At 38.2% G+C, this 19,165-nt stretch overlaps 1 protein-coding gene across 1 annotated transcript in view; it reads left to right on the forward strand.

Moving 5' to 3' along the window:
* CCDC148 (coiled-coil domain containing 148) overlaps positions 1-19,165 on the forward strand; it is a gene marked incomplete at both ends in the record, with an annotated part of 273,810 nt that overhangs the window by 78,018 nt on the left and 176,627 nt on the right. Inside the window, 2 exon segments of the mRNA XM_082659036.1 lie at positions 17,654-17,716; positions 18,647-18,768. Of these exon segments, the coding sequence (XP_082515162.1) occupies positions 17,654-17,716; positions 18,647-18,768 (185 nt within the window).

Genomic DNA, 19,165 nt, shown 5'->3' on the forward strand with positions numbered 1-19,165 from the left:
AGTGCAAGTTTTCCCCTGGGAAGCAGTTAGACTCTTGAGGGCTATGCATTGAATTCTGTAGGACCACTTTTCTCATCGTGGAGACTTCCGAATTAAGCAAGCTATTGGCTTGATTACTATTATTCGAAGCAGCTACATAAATTTTGTTAAAGCCTCTATATGATTAATAATATCTTCTATTCCAAGTGAAAGAACGAATATAGCAGCCAACTGGTCACACCATTAAGAAACTTTAATGTGAGCACCCAGTGTGCTCACATTAAAGGCAGATTGGAAGGGGCTGTTTCCAGGGCTACTTGTAGGTGACCTCGCGTCCAAGGGAAACCAAGTGTACATCTTCCTAACCAACCTGGGGAGAGTCAAAGGCCATAAACTTGTTCCATAAATCCACTGAGTTCCATAAGAGGTATTTAACATCTAGTGAAAAGGAGTATTTAGGGCCAGGTTCAGAACAGGTGTCATTAACTGGCCAGGTAAGAGGGTCCCACTTAGTGATATTGGCTTGCCCAGTACTAGAGTTTCTTTTTTCTAAAATAAAATTTCTAAGGGCCATCCAATTAGAGCCTTTGAGAGGAAAAATCCACCAAGGTAACCTAAGAGTACTGGATGTAGGAGACTGGCTACAAACCCAGCAACTGGATTGGTTTTTGAAACTTGCAAATGATTGAGCCCAAGGAATAAATACATAAAGGAAAGTGTGCACATTCTCAAAGCAATTAGTATATAGGCCTGGTCTGGCATCTTGTATCAGCTGTCTACTTCAGATGTTGTCTTCTTCTTGCCCTGGCCTGGTAGTGCTGGTCTTAGTCAAAGTCATTTGTCAGAAACAGAAGTTGCCGTTCTTTCAGGAGAGGAAGCCTGATATGATCCCTTCCAATGTGGTGGTAAAGAGTCTTTAATTTGATGTCTTTTCCAGTATGCATGATCTTCTGGTTGCAGGTCATGGGGCATCTGATATTCATCCAAAGATAGATTACTGTGACAAGCTTCAGAAACAAACTTTACAGTAGTGTAACGCAGCGACAAGGAGCCATATGAAAAGTGAGTCTTAGGCAGTAAATACAAAAAAAAAAACCCAAAAAACCTCAAAGGCAACAACACTGGAACTTAATGTCCACTGAAACTTAATTTTTTCTCTCTAAAATTACTCTCATTTCTACCACATATAGCCGAATTTATTTGTGAAATAAGTCTGGTTTCAATAAACTTGGCCTGATTATTTACATAACTGTAACTGATCATAGAGTCTCTTTTAAATTGGCTGTGCTGGAACTTTTTATAAAGAATCTCAAATTGAACTTTTTTTTTAATAATCTTTGAAAATACTCACTTTTAATCAGATTATCTACTTTACTTTTTCATTAGTTACAGAAATCTAAACATAACAAAGACAACACATTTTGGAAAAAGATGAAGTATAATAAATAAAGTCATGCTACTTTTAAACAATCAAATTGAAGTTTTAAAAGGCTGTTCAAGGCCAGGAAAGCCACATCTAGGGCATGCCATCAGATTCTGCCTGCGATATCTATAAATTTGAGTGAATTCCTCTCTTATCGAGGTCCCCAAAATATCTCAAGATTCTTGCACCTGCCAGGAGGCAGCCTTCCTTATTCACCTGATAAGGCTTCTGGGAACCTAAGGTTTCCAATTTCTGGAGGAATCAGGTAGAGAGAAAAGATAAATGTTTCAATTCTACTTAAAAATGTATAATTTACCAAGTTACTGTAAGTCATAATTAGCTTGAGGGGAAGGGTTTCCTTATGACTGGAAAACACAGATTAAAAACCAGTAATATTTCAGACAAAAAACCAAAAAAATTATAACCATATTCGTCAGTTTGCTGAGTCTTATGTGACTAATCCTTGATCTTAATCTTCTGTTCACAGTTTTATGAAGTCATCAGGTTTTCCATTAGAATTCTTTAATTTCTTACCAAGTTCAGTTGTATGATATGAAAAAAGTCCTTTCTATGAATCTTTTTGAAGATGAAGCATTTTTTGCAAAAGCATTGGAGTAAAATAATAACTGTCTATAAATGACAAAAGACTTAAAAAGGCATCGTTAAAGATCTGATTACAATATAGCTGACAAAGAAACTTGGTTACTGCTGTAGCATACATTTTAAGATAATTACTAGAATTGTGACTGATTTGCTAGGACATATTCAACTTTTAGAATTTCATATAGTTTCTAGAACGTTTATATTAATGACATTTACCCATACAATATAACCTAAGAAGGTTTATTACCACTCATTTGACAATGCTTCCCGTATAATTTAACTTACCAAAGAAGGCTGATTAGTTTAATATTTCTCTCTCCACGATGCTTCAGGGGCCCTTTAGAAAACCTCAAAGTTAGCTAGCAGTCAACCAAAATTCAATTAGAATTTGATCTTTGGGAAGTTTGTCAAAAATATCAAAAAGATTTAAAAACACTTGGTCAAATAGGATCATATGTCACTGTGGAACAGTACATATTCACTTAGCCAAAGTGACAATAAAAGACTTCAAAAGCAAATACAGAAAGTTATAACAGATTACTTAAAAGGTAAAGAAACTACAATTGGTTATCAAAAGCGGATTAATATTCTAAGAAAACTTTGTCCTCTTAACAGAGAGAAAACCAAATTCAGGTTTTGTACCACTTTACCCTTAATATTAAGGTTCATTTACTCAGTTAAATTTGTTCCAATCTCAGTCAATACTGACCACACATAGAATTCCTTTCTAAGATTCATTTTTTTCCCTCACAAATCTTCTACAACTTTCTATATCCATATAAATTTGTCCCTTGTTTTCTTTCACATTTAGAAATAACCAGCTTTAGGACAAAATTACTTTCTTTTCCCTTAACAAAACACATTTCCATTCCTTATACTTTCTTTTTCCTTGCATACAAAAATGTTTTCCTTATTAATTTTTAATAGTTTTAATTATACATTTTAATAAGAATTCTTAACCTTAAAACCTTAGTTTCTAGTGAAAACTAAGAAGCAAGTAATTATGAACTGTTTGTCATACCAGCATTTCCTGATTGGCAAACTTATGAACATATTCTATAACCTAATTTCTTTCCACAGTGGGGTACAAGACATGTCCAATGAGCCCAAACATTTTTAGTTTTTCTCTAATAAGACAAACATAGGTAAAATTACATTTCTTTAGTAATTAATGTTCCAGTATCTTATTTGGAAATGACCTGGATATCCAATGATCACATCATGTAACTTAATTTAGCAGTTTCAAGTTATTGAAAATCTGGAATAACTTATTTTAAGTAGACAGTCCAAAGCATTAATTATTCCTAAAGAATTCACCTAAAAACTTTTTTTTTTTTTTTTTTTTGCGGTACACAGGCCTCTCACTGTTGTAGCCTCTCCCGTTGTGGAGCACAGGCTCCGGACGCGCAGGCTCAGTGGCCATGGCTCTTGGGCCTAGCCACTCTGTGGCATGTGGGATCTTCCCGGACTGGGGCACGAACCCGTGTCCCCTGCATCGGCAGGTGGACTCTCAACCACTGCGCCACCAGGGAAGCCCACCTAAAAACTCTTATCTCATTTACATTTAATTTACTTAAAAGTTTCATCATATCTAGTTATTTTTCTTGTTGACAAACTTTGTAACAGAAATAAGATCTTATTTGATTTCTAGTAAACCTAGGCACAATAAAAGTATTATATTTAATGTTGATGACTCTAAAAACATGGCTGTATTAATTAAGCCAACAAACTTAAAGTTGTTTTCATTTATTAAAATGTAATCCTAGATCATGTGATCCTGAAATTCATTTGGGTTAGTTTGTTTTTTATTTCTAAGTATTTATATAAGTGCTTAATTCCTTTTAAGCCAATTAAATAGAGCTCTTTTACAAATTAATTTTGGCAGTACCACACATCTGTAACACACATATATACATACAAACACACAAATAGACACAGTGACCCCATAGTTTCCATTCCAAAATTTCAGCCATGAATCAGGTACAATAATACAAAAACCATCAGTTACAAAAGAAGTTGGATTCAAATTGAGTTTCTGGCAGATGGAACAAATCAAGGTAACCTGTTTAAATGGCTAAACCCTTTTTACTAATATTTATAGAGAAGACACTTAAGATTTGTGTTTGTCCTTAACAATTCAAGTTCTGAATTACCTATTGCCCTTTTGTTTTTAATAAGAGTTACCTTCCTGAAATTTGCATTTTTAAAAGATGGCCTAGATAAGAGTTCCTGGAGAAGACCAGGTAGAACATTTACATCTCAAAGGCATAGGAGGATTAATGCAAGTTCCTCCTAGGAAGACTGTTCTCTTAAGGCCAGAATTTTTTACTTAAAAATTATCTTAAGATACATAGGGAAGGTTTGGGGAGTGGTAAAAAGATTGGTGCGCTTTGAATTGTCTCTGGATCCACAGCTCTTTAGATTTGTAAAACCAGGACACTTAGTTTTAATTCCTCAAAGAATTGGGTGGCCACCTCAATGATATCAAAGGACTGATAGACACATTCACTTAGGTTGGAATGTTTTTCTTTCCTTTATTTAGCATAGAGGAGAAGGCCAAAACAAAAAATTCTAACAAGATCTGAATATCAGCTATGGTCAGTTTAGTCAGACCAGTGCCCTCCCATCTCAATAATCTATTTACAAAAAATTTTGAGGATCTGCCCTGGGTTTAAGAAATTCTTTATGGCCCTCAGTATGGTCTCAGTATGGTCTGAAGAGGCTCACCTGTAGCCTCAGGTGATCCTGTTTTTAAAGGTAACCATTTAATAGTCTCTTCAGAGAGGAATGGCAATTCAGAGGATTACTAGAATGAGCACTCAAATAAAGGAGAATAGAGGGGAGCAGTAGTTACATCTGTCATAATTTTTGTTTGCTTTTAGGTACATTTTATATCTTTAATCTTTCATTAGCCTGCTACAACAAATCCTTCAATGAGGCTATTTTCACATTTTGAAGGCTTTTGGGACTTCTGTATATCAATTTAAATAGGTACAATATTTTAAGATTATAGTGAAACAGGAGGGAAGGAGGCAGGGCACAACTTTTAAAAGAATGACATAGCCATAGGACGTGACAAAAACTGGTTAGAACCAACTAGGTCCAATATGGCAGAAGATTTGACTTCCAGTGGACCTTGAGCCTCATTATATGCTCATTATAATACATTAGCATAAGCTAAGTGACAGACCCACCAGTGCCATGACAGTTCCCAGGTGACCATCAAAGATCAAAAAGTGGGCAGTGGCCCAATTCCTGGAAATCTCCACCCCCTCTCCAAAATAGTTGAAATAATCCTCCTGCTCTTTAGCCTATGAAATTACCCAGCCCATAAAAACTAACCAAGCCTTACTTCAGGGCCTTTCACCTTCTGAGAAGGCCCGCACTCTGTGGAGTGTTTTTCTCTCTAAATAAAGCCACTTCTTACCTATCACTTTGTCTCTCTCTGAATTCCTTCTGTGATGAGACATCAAGAACCTGAGCTTCATTAAGTCCTGAGACCAGGTGTGTGATCTCAATTAAAAGACCATAAAATGGGTTCAAGTCCCAATCTGGGTTTTGGCTGAGTTTGAGTCCCAATCTGAGTTGCACAGTTTCAATAGCTTTCTAAAATTTTAACAATTTAAAAGTTTTTCCAATTCAGAAGATCCAAGCATCTAGCCCTACAAATATTTTCTCCTGATAATCTAATTTTAGAAATGAAGAAAACTCTTACCTCTCTTGTTTATAGTAGACCCTGCAGGCAGAGATCCAGGAGACTGCCATGGTAAGAACTTACCTTCTGCTGGCTTTCTCTAACTCTGTATCCAAAAATCAGTTTTGGAGTGCCAAAAGAACCCCATCTTGGCCATTTCAGGGAGGAATTTCCTTTTGTTACTGAACTCAGGTCTGGCTGCTCGCCCCTTGAAGCCAATACTTGAGAGGCAAGTATTGGTAAAAAGGAAAGTTTGCTTTATTCAGGAGGCCAGCAACTGAGAGAGAAGGCAGACTCATGTCCAAAGACCAATTCCCCACTGTTGATCAGTGGGCAAGATCTTTTAAAGGGGAATTTCAGGGGTGTATAGGCAGAGGGAAGGGGCTACATGCAGAACAGCACACAGTCAGCTCCGACAGTCATCTTGAAATTAGTCATGCAGTGGTCTGATCAGTATCATCTTGATTGTTTTAATTACAGCTAATCTTCAGTCACAGGATCAATTTGTTCCCATTTCCTTGAGGCCAGTTCTCACAATTGAGGCAGCTTATGTCATGGCTTATGTCTGGTCATCATGTAGTTAAATTCTTCCACCTGGTGGGGGTTTCAGTATCTACAAAACAGCTCAAAGGATATGGCTCAGAACATTATCTATAGCCCTTGAAGAGGAACTAAATGTCCTTGACTTTGTTTAATGACTAAGCTATTATGTCCTGTTTTATTGCTTTCCTTTGCTTCTGCATTTTCTCATTTGTCTGATTAAATTTATTCAATTTATTCTTTGGCTAAAGTTTTTCTGCAGACAAGAGGCAGGCAGAGGACATGGGGTAGGGGGTTATTTTGTCATGGGAAGGCCCCATAGGGTCTTGCTCCATTTCACTTTAATTCCCAACTAAGTATTAATAAGTACTTGCAAGCATGCATAAACCCAGCTGGAATCCCCATAGGTAGCCGTCCTCAAGGGAGCTACTTCACCTTTGAGGAACAATTTCCCATGATCAATTTGAGAGCCTAATTTATTTATTTTATTTATTTATTTTTTTTAATAAGCAAAGCATCCTGAGTACATTCATTTTTATTTTTTTCCAAGACAGAATTTCTGGATATGTAGGAGCCAAAGTTCTGTTACAGTTCTTTTTTTTTTTTTGTAACATCTTTATTGGAGTATAATTGCTTTACAATGGTGTGTTAGTTTCTGCTGTATAACACAGTGAATCAGCTATACATATACATATATCCCCATGTCCCCTCCTTCTTGCATCTCCCTCCCCCTCTCCCTATCCCACCCCTCTAGGGGGTCACAAAGCACCAAGCTGATCTCCCTGTGCTATGAGGCTGCTATCCACTAGCTATCTATTTTACATTTGGTAGTGTATATATGTCCATGCCACTCTCTCACTTTGTCACAGGTTACCTTTCCCCCTACCCGTGTCCACAAGTCCATTCTCTACATCTGCATCTTTATTCCTGTCCTGCCCCTACCTTCTTCAGAAACATTTTCTTTTTAGATTCCATATATATGTGTTAGCATACAGTATGTGGTTTTCTCTTTCTGACTTACTTCACTCTGTATGACAGACTCTAGATCCATCCACCTCAGTACAAATAACTCAATTTCGTTTCTTTTTATGGCTGAGTAATACAGGGAGCCTAATTTAGATATGAGCTATCATCTGAACAATGTTCTGAGGACAGTGTAGTGGATTGAATGTGTGCTGCTTCTGAGTCTAGCTCCCCAAGGAGTTGCCCTTGCATCTATTCATTTTATGTATCTCTGTTTCTACCTCCAGCAGTCTAAAACTGCTGCAGGTGCTCAGAGCACTGAAGACCATTCTTTATGTCGTGTGTCCCTGGAAGAGCAGTATTTACTTAATAGTTATAGTGGGGCTACCCTGTAAGACCACTGTACATCATGAGGATTAATCTTCAGACACTTCTGCTAGGTTCTCAATCACCTGAGAACACCTTGTGGCTGGAATGAGCAAATGTGCCTTGTGTTTTGGAGATGAATAATTCAGTCTCTCATTTCACTAACAATATTTTGTTCAGATCAAACGTCAACTTTTTTTTTTTTTTCAATTTAAGCCAAAGTTAACAAAACCAGCCACCCATGATTTCCTGGGACTCCTACTCAGATCACCCTAGGTCTCTGCCTAGGCAATTCAACTGTACCCCCTAAGACTCCAAGTCCTTCGTAAAAACAGCTCAAATACAATTTTTATAATCATCATTTAAAAGCAATGAGATCTGGATATCAGGGGTACTCATTGGAACACCTGAGGAGTACTGAGAAGCTGGTGGGGCTCAGTGGATCCATGCTGGTATCAAGTCTTCATTCGGCGTAGACTCCAAGTGTCCTCTGGCATTTTTTTCTGATACCCTGCCAACTACACCATGCATATGTCAATGAAAAAATTAATTGATAGTCAATCTAGGTATAAAGCCATATTCCTTGCCTCAACACCTTGTCTCCCGATTTATTGGCCTGTCGTGCAGCGAGCAGAATGAGCGTGGACTCCGTAACAAGTTGTCAGGAGACCTTCAAGATGGCGGAGGAGTAAGACTTGGAGATCACCTTCCTCCCCACAGATACACCAGAAATACATCTACATGTGGAATAACTCCTACAGAACACCTACTGAATGCTGGCAGAAGACCTCAGACCTCCCAAAAGACAAGAAACTCCCCACGTACCTGGATAGGGCAAAAGAAGAAAGGAAAAACAGAGACAAAAACAGAGACAAAATAGGGATGGTACCCGCACCTCTGGAAGGGAGCTGTGAAGGAAGAAAAGTTTCCACACACTAGGAAGCCCCTTCACTGGCAGAGATGGGGGGTGGCGGCGAGGGGAGGCTTTGGAGCCATGGAGGAGAGCACAGCAACAGGGGTGCAGAGGGCAAAGTGGAGAGATTCCCACACAGACGACCGGTGCCAACCAGCACTCACCAGCCCGAGAGGCTTGTCTGCTCACCCGCTGGGGTGGGCAGGGGCTGGGAGCTAAGGCTCAGGCTTCGGAGGTCAGATCCCAGGGAGAGGACTGGGGTTGGCTGCATGAACACAGCCTGAAGGGGGCTAGTGCGCCACAGCTAGCCAGGAAGGAGTCCGGGAAAAAGTCTGGAACTGCCTAAAAGGCAAGAGACTTTTTCTTGCCGCTTTGTTTTGTGGTACGCAAGGAGAGGGGATTCAGAGTGCCACCTAAATAAGCTCCAGAGACGGGTGCCATCCACAGCTATCAGCGAGGACACCAGAGACAGGCATGAGACGCTAAGGCTGCTGCTGCAGCCACCAAGAAACCTGTGTGCAAGCACAGGTCACTATCCACACCTCCCCTCCAGGGAGCCTGTGCAGCCTGCCACTGCCAGGGTCCCGGGATCCAGGGACAACTTCCCCGGGAGAACACATGGCACACCTCAGCCTGGTGCAATGTCATGCCAGCCTCTGTTGTCACAGGCTCGCCCCGCATTCTGTAACCCTCCCTCCCCCCGGCCTGAGTGAGCCAGAGCCCACTAATCAGCTGTGACTTTAACACCATCCTGTCTGGGCAGGAATAGATACCCTCAGGTGACCTACATGCAGAGGCAGGGCCAATCCAAAGCTGAACCCAAGGAGCTGTGTGAACAAAGAAGAGAAAGGGAAATCTCTCCCAGCAGCCTCAGGAGCAGCGGATTAAATCTCCACAATCAACTTGATGTACCCTGCATCTGTGGAATACCTGAACAGACAACCAATCATCCCAAAATTGAGACGGTGGACTTTGGGAGCAACTGTAGACTTGGGGTTTGCTCTATGCAACTGACTGCTTTCTGCTTTTATGTTTATCTTAGTTTACTATTTAGAGTTTATTATCATTGGTAGATTTTTTTATTGATTTAGTTGCTCTCTTCCCTTTTTTTTTTAATATATAGATGTATATATTTTTTTCCTTTTTCTCTTTTTGTGAGTGTGTATTTGTATGCTTCCTAGGGTGATTTGTCCATATAGCTTTGCTTTTGCCATTTGTCCTAGTGTTCTGTCTGTCCATTTTTTGTTGTTGTTGTTTCTTTTCTAGTATAGTTTTTAGCGCTTGTTATCTTTGGTGCATTTGTTTTTTGGTTTGGCTGCTCTCCTTTCTTTTTTTTTATTTTTAATTTATTTTATTTTTAATAATTTTCTTATTTTTTATTTTAATAACTTTTTATTTTCTTTTTTTTCTTTCATTTATTCTCCCTTTTCTTCTGAGCCATGTGGCTGACAGTATCTTGGTGCTCTGGCTGGGTGTCAGGCCTGTGCCTCTGAGGTAGAAGAGCCAAGTTCAGGACATTGGTCCACCAGAGACCTCCTGGCTCCATGTAATATCAAATGGTGAAAGCTCTCCCAAGATCTCCATCTCAATGCTAAGACCCAGCTCCCCTCAATGATCAGCAAGCTCCAGTGCTGGACACCCCATGCCAAACTAGCAAGACAGGAACACAACCCAACCCATTAGCAGAGAGGCCACCCAAAATCATAATAATCACAGACACCCCAAAACACACCACCAGACGTGGTCCTGCCCACCAGAAAGACAAGATCCAGCCTCATCCACCAGAACACAGGCACTAGTCCCCTCCATCAGGAAGCCCACACAACCCACTGTGCCAAACTTAGCCACTGGGGGCAGACAGCAAAAACAACGGGAACTACGAACCTGTATCCTGTGAAAAGTAGACCCCAAACACAGTAAGTTAAGCAAAATGAGAAGACAGAGAAACACACAGTAGATGAAAGAGCAAGGTAAAAACCCACCAGACCAAACAAATGAAGAGGAAATAAGCAGTATACCTGAAAAGAATTCAGAGTAATGATAGTAAAATAATCCAAAACCTTGGAAATAGAATGGAGAAAATATAAGAAATGTTTGTAACAAGGACCTAGAGGAACGAAAGAGCAAACAATAAATGATGAACAAAAAATACATGAAATTAAAAATTCTCTAGAAGGAAACAGTAGCAGAATAACTGAGGCAGAAGAACGGATAAGTGACCTGGAAAATAAAATAGTGGAAATAACTACTGCAGAGCAGAATAAAGAAAAAAGAATGAAAACAATTGAGGATAGTCTTGGAGACATCTGGGACAACATTAAATGCACCAACATTCGAATGATAGGGGTCCCAGAAGAAGAGAAAAAGAAAGGGACTGAGAAAATATTTGAAGAGATTATAGTTGAAAACTTCCCTAATACGGGAAAGGAAATAGTCCATCAAATCCAGGAAGCACAGAGAGTCCCATACAGGATAAATCCAAGGAGAAACACAATAAGACACATATTAATCAAACTATCCACAATTAAATACAAAGGAAAATTATTAAAAGCAGCAAGGGAAAAACGACAAATAACATGCAAGGTAATTCCCATAAGATTAACAGCTGCTCTTTCAGCAGAAACTCTGCCAGCCAGAAGGGAGTGGCAGGACATATTTAAAGTGATGAAAAGGAAAAACCTACAACCAAGATCACTCTACCCAGCAAAGATCTCATTCAGATTAGACGGAGAAATTAAAACCGTTACAGACAAGCAAAAGCTAAGAATTCAGCACCAAAAACCCAGCTTTACAACACATGCTAAAGGAACTTCTCTAGGCAGGAAATACAAGAGAAGGAAAAGACCTACAATAACAAACCCAAAACAATTAAGAAAATGGTCATAGGAACATACATATTGATAATTACCTTAAATGTAAATGGATTAAATGCTCCAACCAAAAGACATAGACTGGCTGAATGGATACAAAAACAAGATGCGTATATACGCCATCTACAAGATACCCACTTCAGACCGAGGGACACATACAGACTGAAAGTGAGGGGATGGAAAAAGATATTCCATGTAAATGGAAATCAAAAGAAAACTGGAGTAGCACTTCTTATATCAGACAAAATAAAGACTATTACAAGAGACAAAGGACACTACATAATGATCAAGAGATCAATCCAAGAAGAAGATATAACAATTTTAAATATTTTTGCACCCAAAATAGGAGCACCTCGATATATAAGACAAATGCTAACAGCCATAAAAGGGGAAATCAACAGTAACACAATCATAGTAGGGGACTTTAACACCCCACTTTCACCAATGGACAGATCATCCAAAATGAAAATAAATAAGGAAACACAAGCTTTAAATGATACATTAAATAAGATGGACTTAATTGATATTTATAGGACATTCCATCCAAAACAACAGAATACACTTTCTTCTCAAGGGCTCATGGAACATTCTCCAGGATAGATCATATCTTGGGTCACAAATCAAGCCTTGGAAAATTTAAGAAAATTGGAATCGTATCAAGTATCTTCCAACCACAATGCTATGAGACTAGATGTCAATTACAGTAAAAAATCTGTGAAAAATACAGACACATGGAGGCTAAACAATACACTACTTAATAACCAAGAGATCACTGAAGAAATAAAAAAATACCTAGAAACAAATGACAATGAATACATGACGACCCAAAACCTATGGGATGCAGCAAAAGCAGTTCTAAGAGAGAAGTTTGTAGCAATACAATCCTACCTCAAGAAACAAGAAACATCTCAAATAAAGAACCTAACCTTACACCTAAAGCAATTAGGGAAAGAAGAACAAACCAAAAAACAAAAACCCTAGAGTTAGCAGAAGGAAAGAAATCATAATGATCAGATCAGAAATAAATGAAAAAGAAATGAAGGACACAACAGCAAAGATCAGTAAAACTAAAAGCTTATTGAGCTATAGCTCAAATAAACCTACCTGCTTATTTGAGAAGATAAAGAAAATTGATAAACCATTAGCCAGACTCACCAAGAAAAAAAGGGAGAAGACTCAAATCAACAGAATTAGAAATGAAAAAGGAGGAGTAACAACTGACACTGCAGAAATACAAAGGATCATGAGAGATTACTACAAGCAACTCTATGCTAATAAATTGGACAACCTGGAAGAAATGGACAAATTCTTAGAAAAGCACAACCTTCAGAGACTGAACCAGGAAGAAATAGAAAATATAAACAAACCAATCACAAGCACTGAAATTGAGACTGTGATTAAAAATCTTCCAATGAACAAAGCCCAGGAACAGATGGCTTCACAGGTGATTTCTATCAAACATTTAGAGATGAGCTAACACTTATCATTCTCAAACTCTTCCAAACTATAGCAGAGGGAGGAACACTCCCAAAGTCATTCTAGAGGCCACCATCATCCTGATACCAAAACCAGACAAAGATGCCACAAAGAAAGAAAACTACAGGCCAATATCACTGATGAACATAGATGCAAAAGTCCTCAACATAATACTAGCAAACAGAATCCAACAGCACATTAAAAGGATCATACACCATGATCAAGTGGTGTGTATCCCAGGAATGCAAGGATTCTTCAATATATGCAAGTCAGTCTATGTGATACACCATATTAACAAATTGAAGGATAAAAACCATATGATAATCTCAATAGATGCTGAAAAAGCTTTTGACAAAATTCAACACCGATTTATGATAAAAACCCTTCAGAAAGTAGGCATAGAGGGAACTTTCCTCAACATAATAAAGGCCATATATGACAAGGCCATATATGACAAACCCACAGCCAACATTGTTCTCAATGGTGAAAAACTGAAACCATTTCCACTAAGATCAGGAACAAGACAAGGTTGTCCACTCTCACCACTATTATTCAACATAGTTTTGGAAGTTTTACCCACAGCAATCAGAGAAGAAAAAGAAATAAAAGGAATCCAAATTGGAAAAGAAGAAGTAAAGCTGTCATTGTTTGCAGATGACATGACACTATATATAGAGAATCCTAAAGATGCTACCAGAAAATTACTAGAGCTAATCAATGAATTTGGTAAAGTAGCAGGATACAAAGTTAATGCACAGAAATCTCTGGCATTCCTATACACTAATGATGAAAAATCTGAAAGAGAAATCAAGAAAACACTCCCATTTACCACTGCAACAAAAAGCATAAAATACCTAGGAATAAACGTACCTAAGGAGACAAAAGACCTGTATACAGAAAACTATAAGACACTGATGAAAGAAATTAAAGATGATTCAAACAGATGGAGAGATATACCATGCTCTTGGTTTGGAAGAATGAACAGTGTGAAAATGGCTATAGTACCCAAAGCAATCTACAGATTCAGTGCAATCCCTATCAAACTACCAATGGCATTTTTCACAGAACCAGAACAAAAAACTTTACAATTTGTATGGAAACACAAAAGACCCTGAATAGCCAAAGCAATGTTGAGAAAGAAAAATGGAGCTGGAGGAATCAGGCTCCTGGACTTGAGATTATACTACAAAGCTACCGTAATCAAGACAGTATGGTACTGGCACAAAAACAGAAATATAGATCTGTGGAATAGGATAGAAAGCCCAGAGATAAACCTACGCACATATGGTCACCTTAATTTTGATAAAGGAGGCAAGAATATACAATGGAGAAAAGACAGCCTCTTCAGTAAGTGGTGCTGCGAAAACTGGACAGCTACATGTAAAAGAATGAAATTATAACACTCCCTTACACCATAGACAAAAATAAACTCAAAATGGATTAAAGACCTAAATGTAAGGCCAGACACTGTCAAACTCTTAGAGGAAAACATAGCCAGAACACTCTATGACATAAATCACAGCGAGATCCTTTTGACCCACCTCCTAGAGAAATGGAAATAAAAGCAAAAATAAACAAATGTGACCTAATGAAACTTAAAAGGTTTTGCACAGTGAAGGAAACCATAAAGAAGAGGAAAAGACAACCTCCAAATGGTAGAATATATTTGCAAATGAAGCATCTGACCAAGGATTAATCTCTAAAGTATACAAGCAGGTCATGCAGCTCAATATCAAACAAACAAAAAATCCAATCCAAAAATGAGCAGAAGATCTAAATCGACATTTCTCCAAAGAAGATATACAGATTTCCAACAAACTCATGAAAGGATGCTCAACATCACTAATCATTAGAGAAATGCAGATCAAAAGTATAATGAGGTATCATCTCACACCATTGAGAATGGCCATGATCAGAAAATCTACAAACAATAAATGCTGGAGAGGTTGTGGAGAAAAGCGAACACTCTTGCACTGTTGGTGGGAATATAAATTGATACAGCCACTATGGAGAACAGTATGGAGGTTCCTTAAAAAAATAAAAATAGAACTACCATATGACCCAGCAATCTCACTACTGGGCATATACCCTGAGAAAACTATACTTCAAAAAGAGTCATGTACCACAATGTTCATTGCAGCTCTATTTACAATATCCAGGACATGTAAGCAACCTAAGTGTCCATTGACAGATGAATGGATAAAGAAGATGTGGCACATATATACTGTGAAATATTACTGGGCCATAAAAGGAAACGAAATTGAGTTATTTGTAGTGAGGCAGATGGACCTAGAGTCTGTCATACAGAGTGAAGTAAGTCAGAGAAAATCAAATACCATATACTAACACATATATATGGAATGTAAAAAAAAAAAAAATGGTTTTGAGGAATCTAGGGGCAGAACAGGAATAAAGCCGCAGATGTTGAGAATGGACTTGAGGACACGGGGAGGCGGAAGGGTAAGCTGGGATGAAGTGAGAGAGTGGTATGGACATATATACACTATGAAATGTAAAATCGATAGCTAGTGGGAAGCAGCCGCATAGCACAAGAGATCAGCTCGGTGCTTTCTGACCACCTAGAGGGGTGAGATAGGGAAGGTGGGAAGGAGATGCAAGAGGGAGGAGATATGGGGATATATGTATATGTATAGCTGATTCACTTTGTTATAAAGCAGAAACTAACGCATCATTGTAAAGCAGTTATACCCCAATAAATATGTTTAAAAAAATTCATCAATCTAGAAATAAATGGACAATTTTATTTGAGCCATCCTGAAGATTATTACCTGGAGACAGTCTTTCAGAAAGCTCTGAGGGCTGTTCCACCAGTTATATGTCAAAGCACAGTTATATAAATTTCTGAGACATAGAGTTATAAGTCAAATGACAGATTACACAATCCAGATCTGTGCTTACAAAGCTAATAGTGGGTCATCATAACCCATTAAAAGATTAAGGAGAAAGGTGATCTCCTGAGGAGGTCTGGTTAATGCAGATGCACAGTACACTCTGCAGGGGAGGGAAGAGGGCCAAGCAGGCAGATGAAAATTTTGTTTAAATTTTTTTTGTCTTGCCCTCAGATATAAATTTTATTTTATCAAGGTCATAGTTAAGTTTGAACCATATAGTGTTGGGGAAGAAGAATTTTCCTCTACCGTTCTAGGTTCTTCTGGTTGTTCTAATAATTAAATTGACATGAGACAGATTAACAGGGGAAAATCACACTAAAGTTTAATAGCTTGTATACGTGGGCGAGTCCCAGGAAAACTGAGTAAGTCTCCAACATGACCAAAGCCCTCACCTTAAATACCAGAGGGAACTGCAAGTGGGAAGGCCTTGAAGCAGAATGAACTTGGTATGTTTGAGAAATAGAAAGACCAGTGTGGTTGGAATGTGTGAATGAGATGAGGGTAGAGAGATGATCAAAGGCAAGATCATCCAGGGCCTTATAGGCCATTTAAAGAAGTTTGGATACTATCTTAAAGGGTATGGGTACAATTGAAGGGATTCAACAAGGTCAGCTTAGAGTTTTTAAGAGGTTACTTGGGCTGCTGTTTGGAGAATGCACTGTAAAGGTACAAAGTAGAATGCCTCTGTCATCCAGGCAGGAGGTGATGGGAGCTTGAGGCAATGCAGGTGGACAGATTAGATGTGCAAAATCTTCCAGAGTGAAAAAGAATCTTAATGGATAGGATATGGGTATGAGTAGAAGGCAGATGCTATGAGGATTGTCAATATTATCAAAGGCTTAAAACAAGAGACCCTATAGAAATTACACACTGAGGTTTATCCCTAGATTCCTAAAGCTGGTGAGCAATCTCCGTGATTCTTGGTAACTTGGCAGAGTTTCTGAAAATCATGGACTTGTGTGACTTCTTCCATTTAAGAAGATTTAGGTTACTGCAAAGGCCACTAGACACGATCAGTTCAACCTAGTAGATATGGAACGAAAATGTATGAAAAATGTGTTCTGTTATTTAAAGAACCACTTGACTAGTATCTTGCCCTGGGGGTGCCATAAAAAGATGTCAGTTCAGTTTGGTGCTCCTCAGGTTGGGTTCTTAGGAAGGAGACGCTGAGGCAGAGTTTGGAGTGCTAGATATTTATCAGGAACCCATACCTGTGAAAGGAAGAAGGGAGAAGCAAGATTGGGCAAATAAAAAACTCAATTTCAATGCAGGTCCAACGAAGTGTGGGTCAACCCCGAAGGGAGCTCTGGAGCAAATATTGCCCATCAGAGTGACCTGCATTAAGCCCAAACTGCTGGGTCTTTACATCCTTGCCTCACTCTGTCATTGGGTATAGGCTACCCCAGGAATGGTGTGCCTTTGGGCAAGGCTGTTCTCTGCAGCTGAGTCCAACCCTGAAGCTGGTGACAGGTAAGCATCAAGTGCTTTCTAGAAGTGGATTGCACATCCCCATATCCACCACAAGTACTGCATTGCTGAAGAGAAGTAATAAGTAATTTGCCTAGCTGCTTTATTCTTTAATTTAGGTGTTTCTTTCCTCTCGAGAACTCAAGATAAAACATACACAATTTTTTAATCACAAAATATTTACCAGTCACTGGGACAATCCAAGAGAGGGTAACTAGGAGATAAGAGATTGGTTGGAGAAACCAAGATCAGGAAAAGCACAAAGAGAAAAAACTAATGGAAGGAGGCTTCTAGGAGCAAAGAGAAACAAATTTTAATAAAATACATGGAGTTATGGCATCCGGTCCTGGACCTTATTTCAAAAATCACTACAATGAACATATCTTTAAAACAGTTTTTAAAATTACATTGTAAAATGTTATTAGCTCTCTTTTGTTTCCTTGACAGATATGGAAAACATGGATAAAAGAGACCGACCATTCATGACAGTTCAGAAAAATGATACCTCAGGTATTTTTTCTACTTCTAAGCCTGTTTTATGATTTATGGTGGATTATTGGTGATATAAAGTTGGAATGTTGATTTTCAAAAGTTTAATAATGGAAGGTTCATTTTTTGGTCACATTGAAGATTTCTCCAGTTCCCCTACAATAGTCAGGCCAACCATTCTCTCCTGTGCTTGTCCTTAAATCGTTTGGGAGCTTCTTGCAGTCATGTGATCCATGATATACTTAATAAATCTTAATCGCCTTACAATGCACAGCTGAATTTTTCACATCATTGAGGCAATGATGCTTGAATTACCCAAATTTTTATACTTCATGCTACTTGGCCTTAGAGTATCCTCTACCTATGTTTTACTTTACCAAAATAGTTAGTATCAAACTAAACTAGGACATTTTATATGCTTGGATGGAGAATGGCTGCCCAAACATTTTGTATCATTTTAATCTTATCTGGCCTATTAAATTTTTTAGGTTTCAGTTTCAACCTTTTTTCGTATTTAATTGAAATCAATTTTTCTAAGTTAAAAATGCAGCTATGACTTTAAAAATTCTATTTACTTAATTTGATTCATAAGAATGTGATACTTAAATATTCACAGTTGATGACTAACACATTTTAAATAAAAAGAATGGTCACACTTTGTAACTTGACAATATAATTTTCTAAAATTCTCAATGTACTAACTTAAATGGAAGTATTCCTTTTATGCCCTTTTAGAAGTAATTTTATGCAAGGAATATAGTGGTAATATTTTTTAAATTTCCAGAAATTGAGGTTCAAATATACTACAAATATTGCAATATATTACTTCTCATATTTGCTTAAAAATCTTTAAAAATAAGACCTGCAGTCAACATGTTGCCATAATTCTATTTTGACTTCCAATAACATAGTACTATTTCTTTGTCATTTTCTGTTTTTGATGAAAAACAGATAATCTGGTATTTCGTATGAAAAATGAAATGAGAAGCACCAAGTACAAACCAGTAGACTATCAACAATTGCATGCATTAACCGAAGCAAAAAAATTAGCTTCTGCCTCTACGGAGCTAAAGGTTAGAAGGTGTGTGTGTGTGTGTGTGTGTGTGTGTGTGTGTGTGTGTGTGTGTGTGTGTGTGTGTGTGTGTGTGTGTGTGTGTGTGTGTGTGTTTTCTAGTTTTGGAAAATTGAATTGCTAGAAAGTAAAATGGTAGTTACAATGAAATGTGAAAATAAATAACATTCTAAATAGTTTTTAGAATCTTCCAACTATTGGTAATAGTGAATAGCAACATTTTTTTTTTCCTGTTTCTTTATTTTTTTGGCTGTGTTGGGTCTTCGTTGCTGCATGTGCACTTTATTTGTGGCGAGCGGGGGCTACTCTATGTTGCGGTGCACGGGCTTCTCATTGCGGTGGCTTCTCTTGTTGTGGAACACAGGCTCTAGGTGCACGGGCTTCAGTAGTTGCAGCAC

Source organism: Grampus griseus, assembly GCF_964374135.1.
Source record: "Grampus griseus genome assembly, chromosome: 7".
NCBI classification, from domain to species: domain Eukaryota; kingdom Metazoa; phylum Chordata; class Mammalia; order Artiodactyla; family Delphinidae; genus Grampus; species Grampus griseus.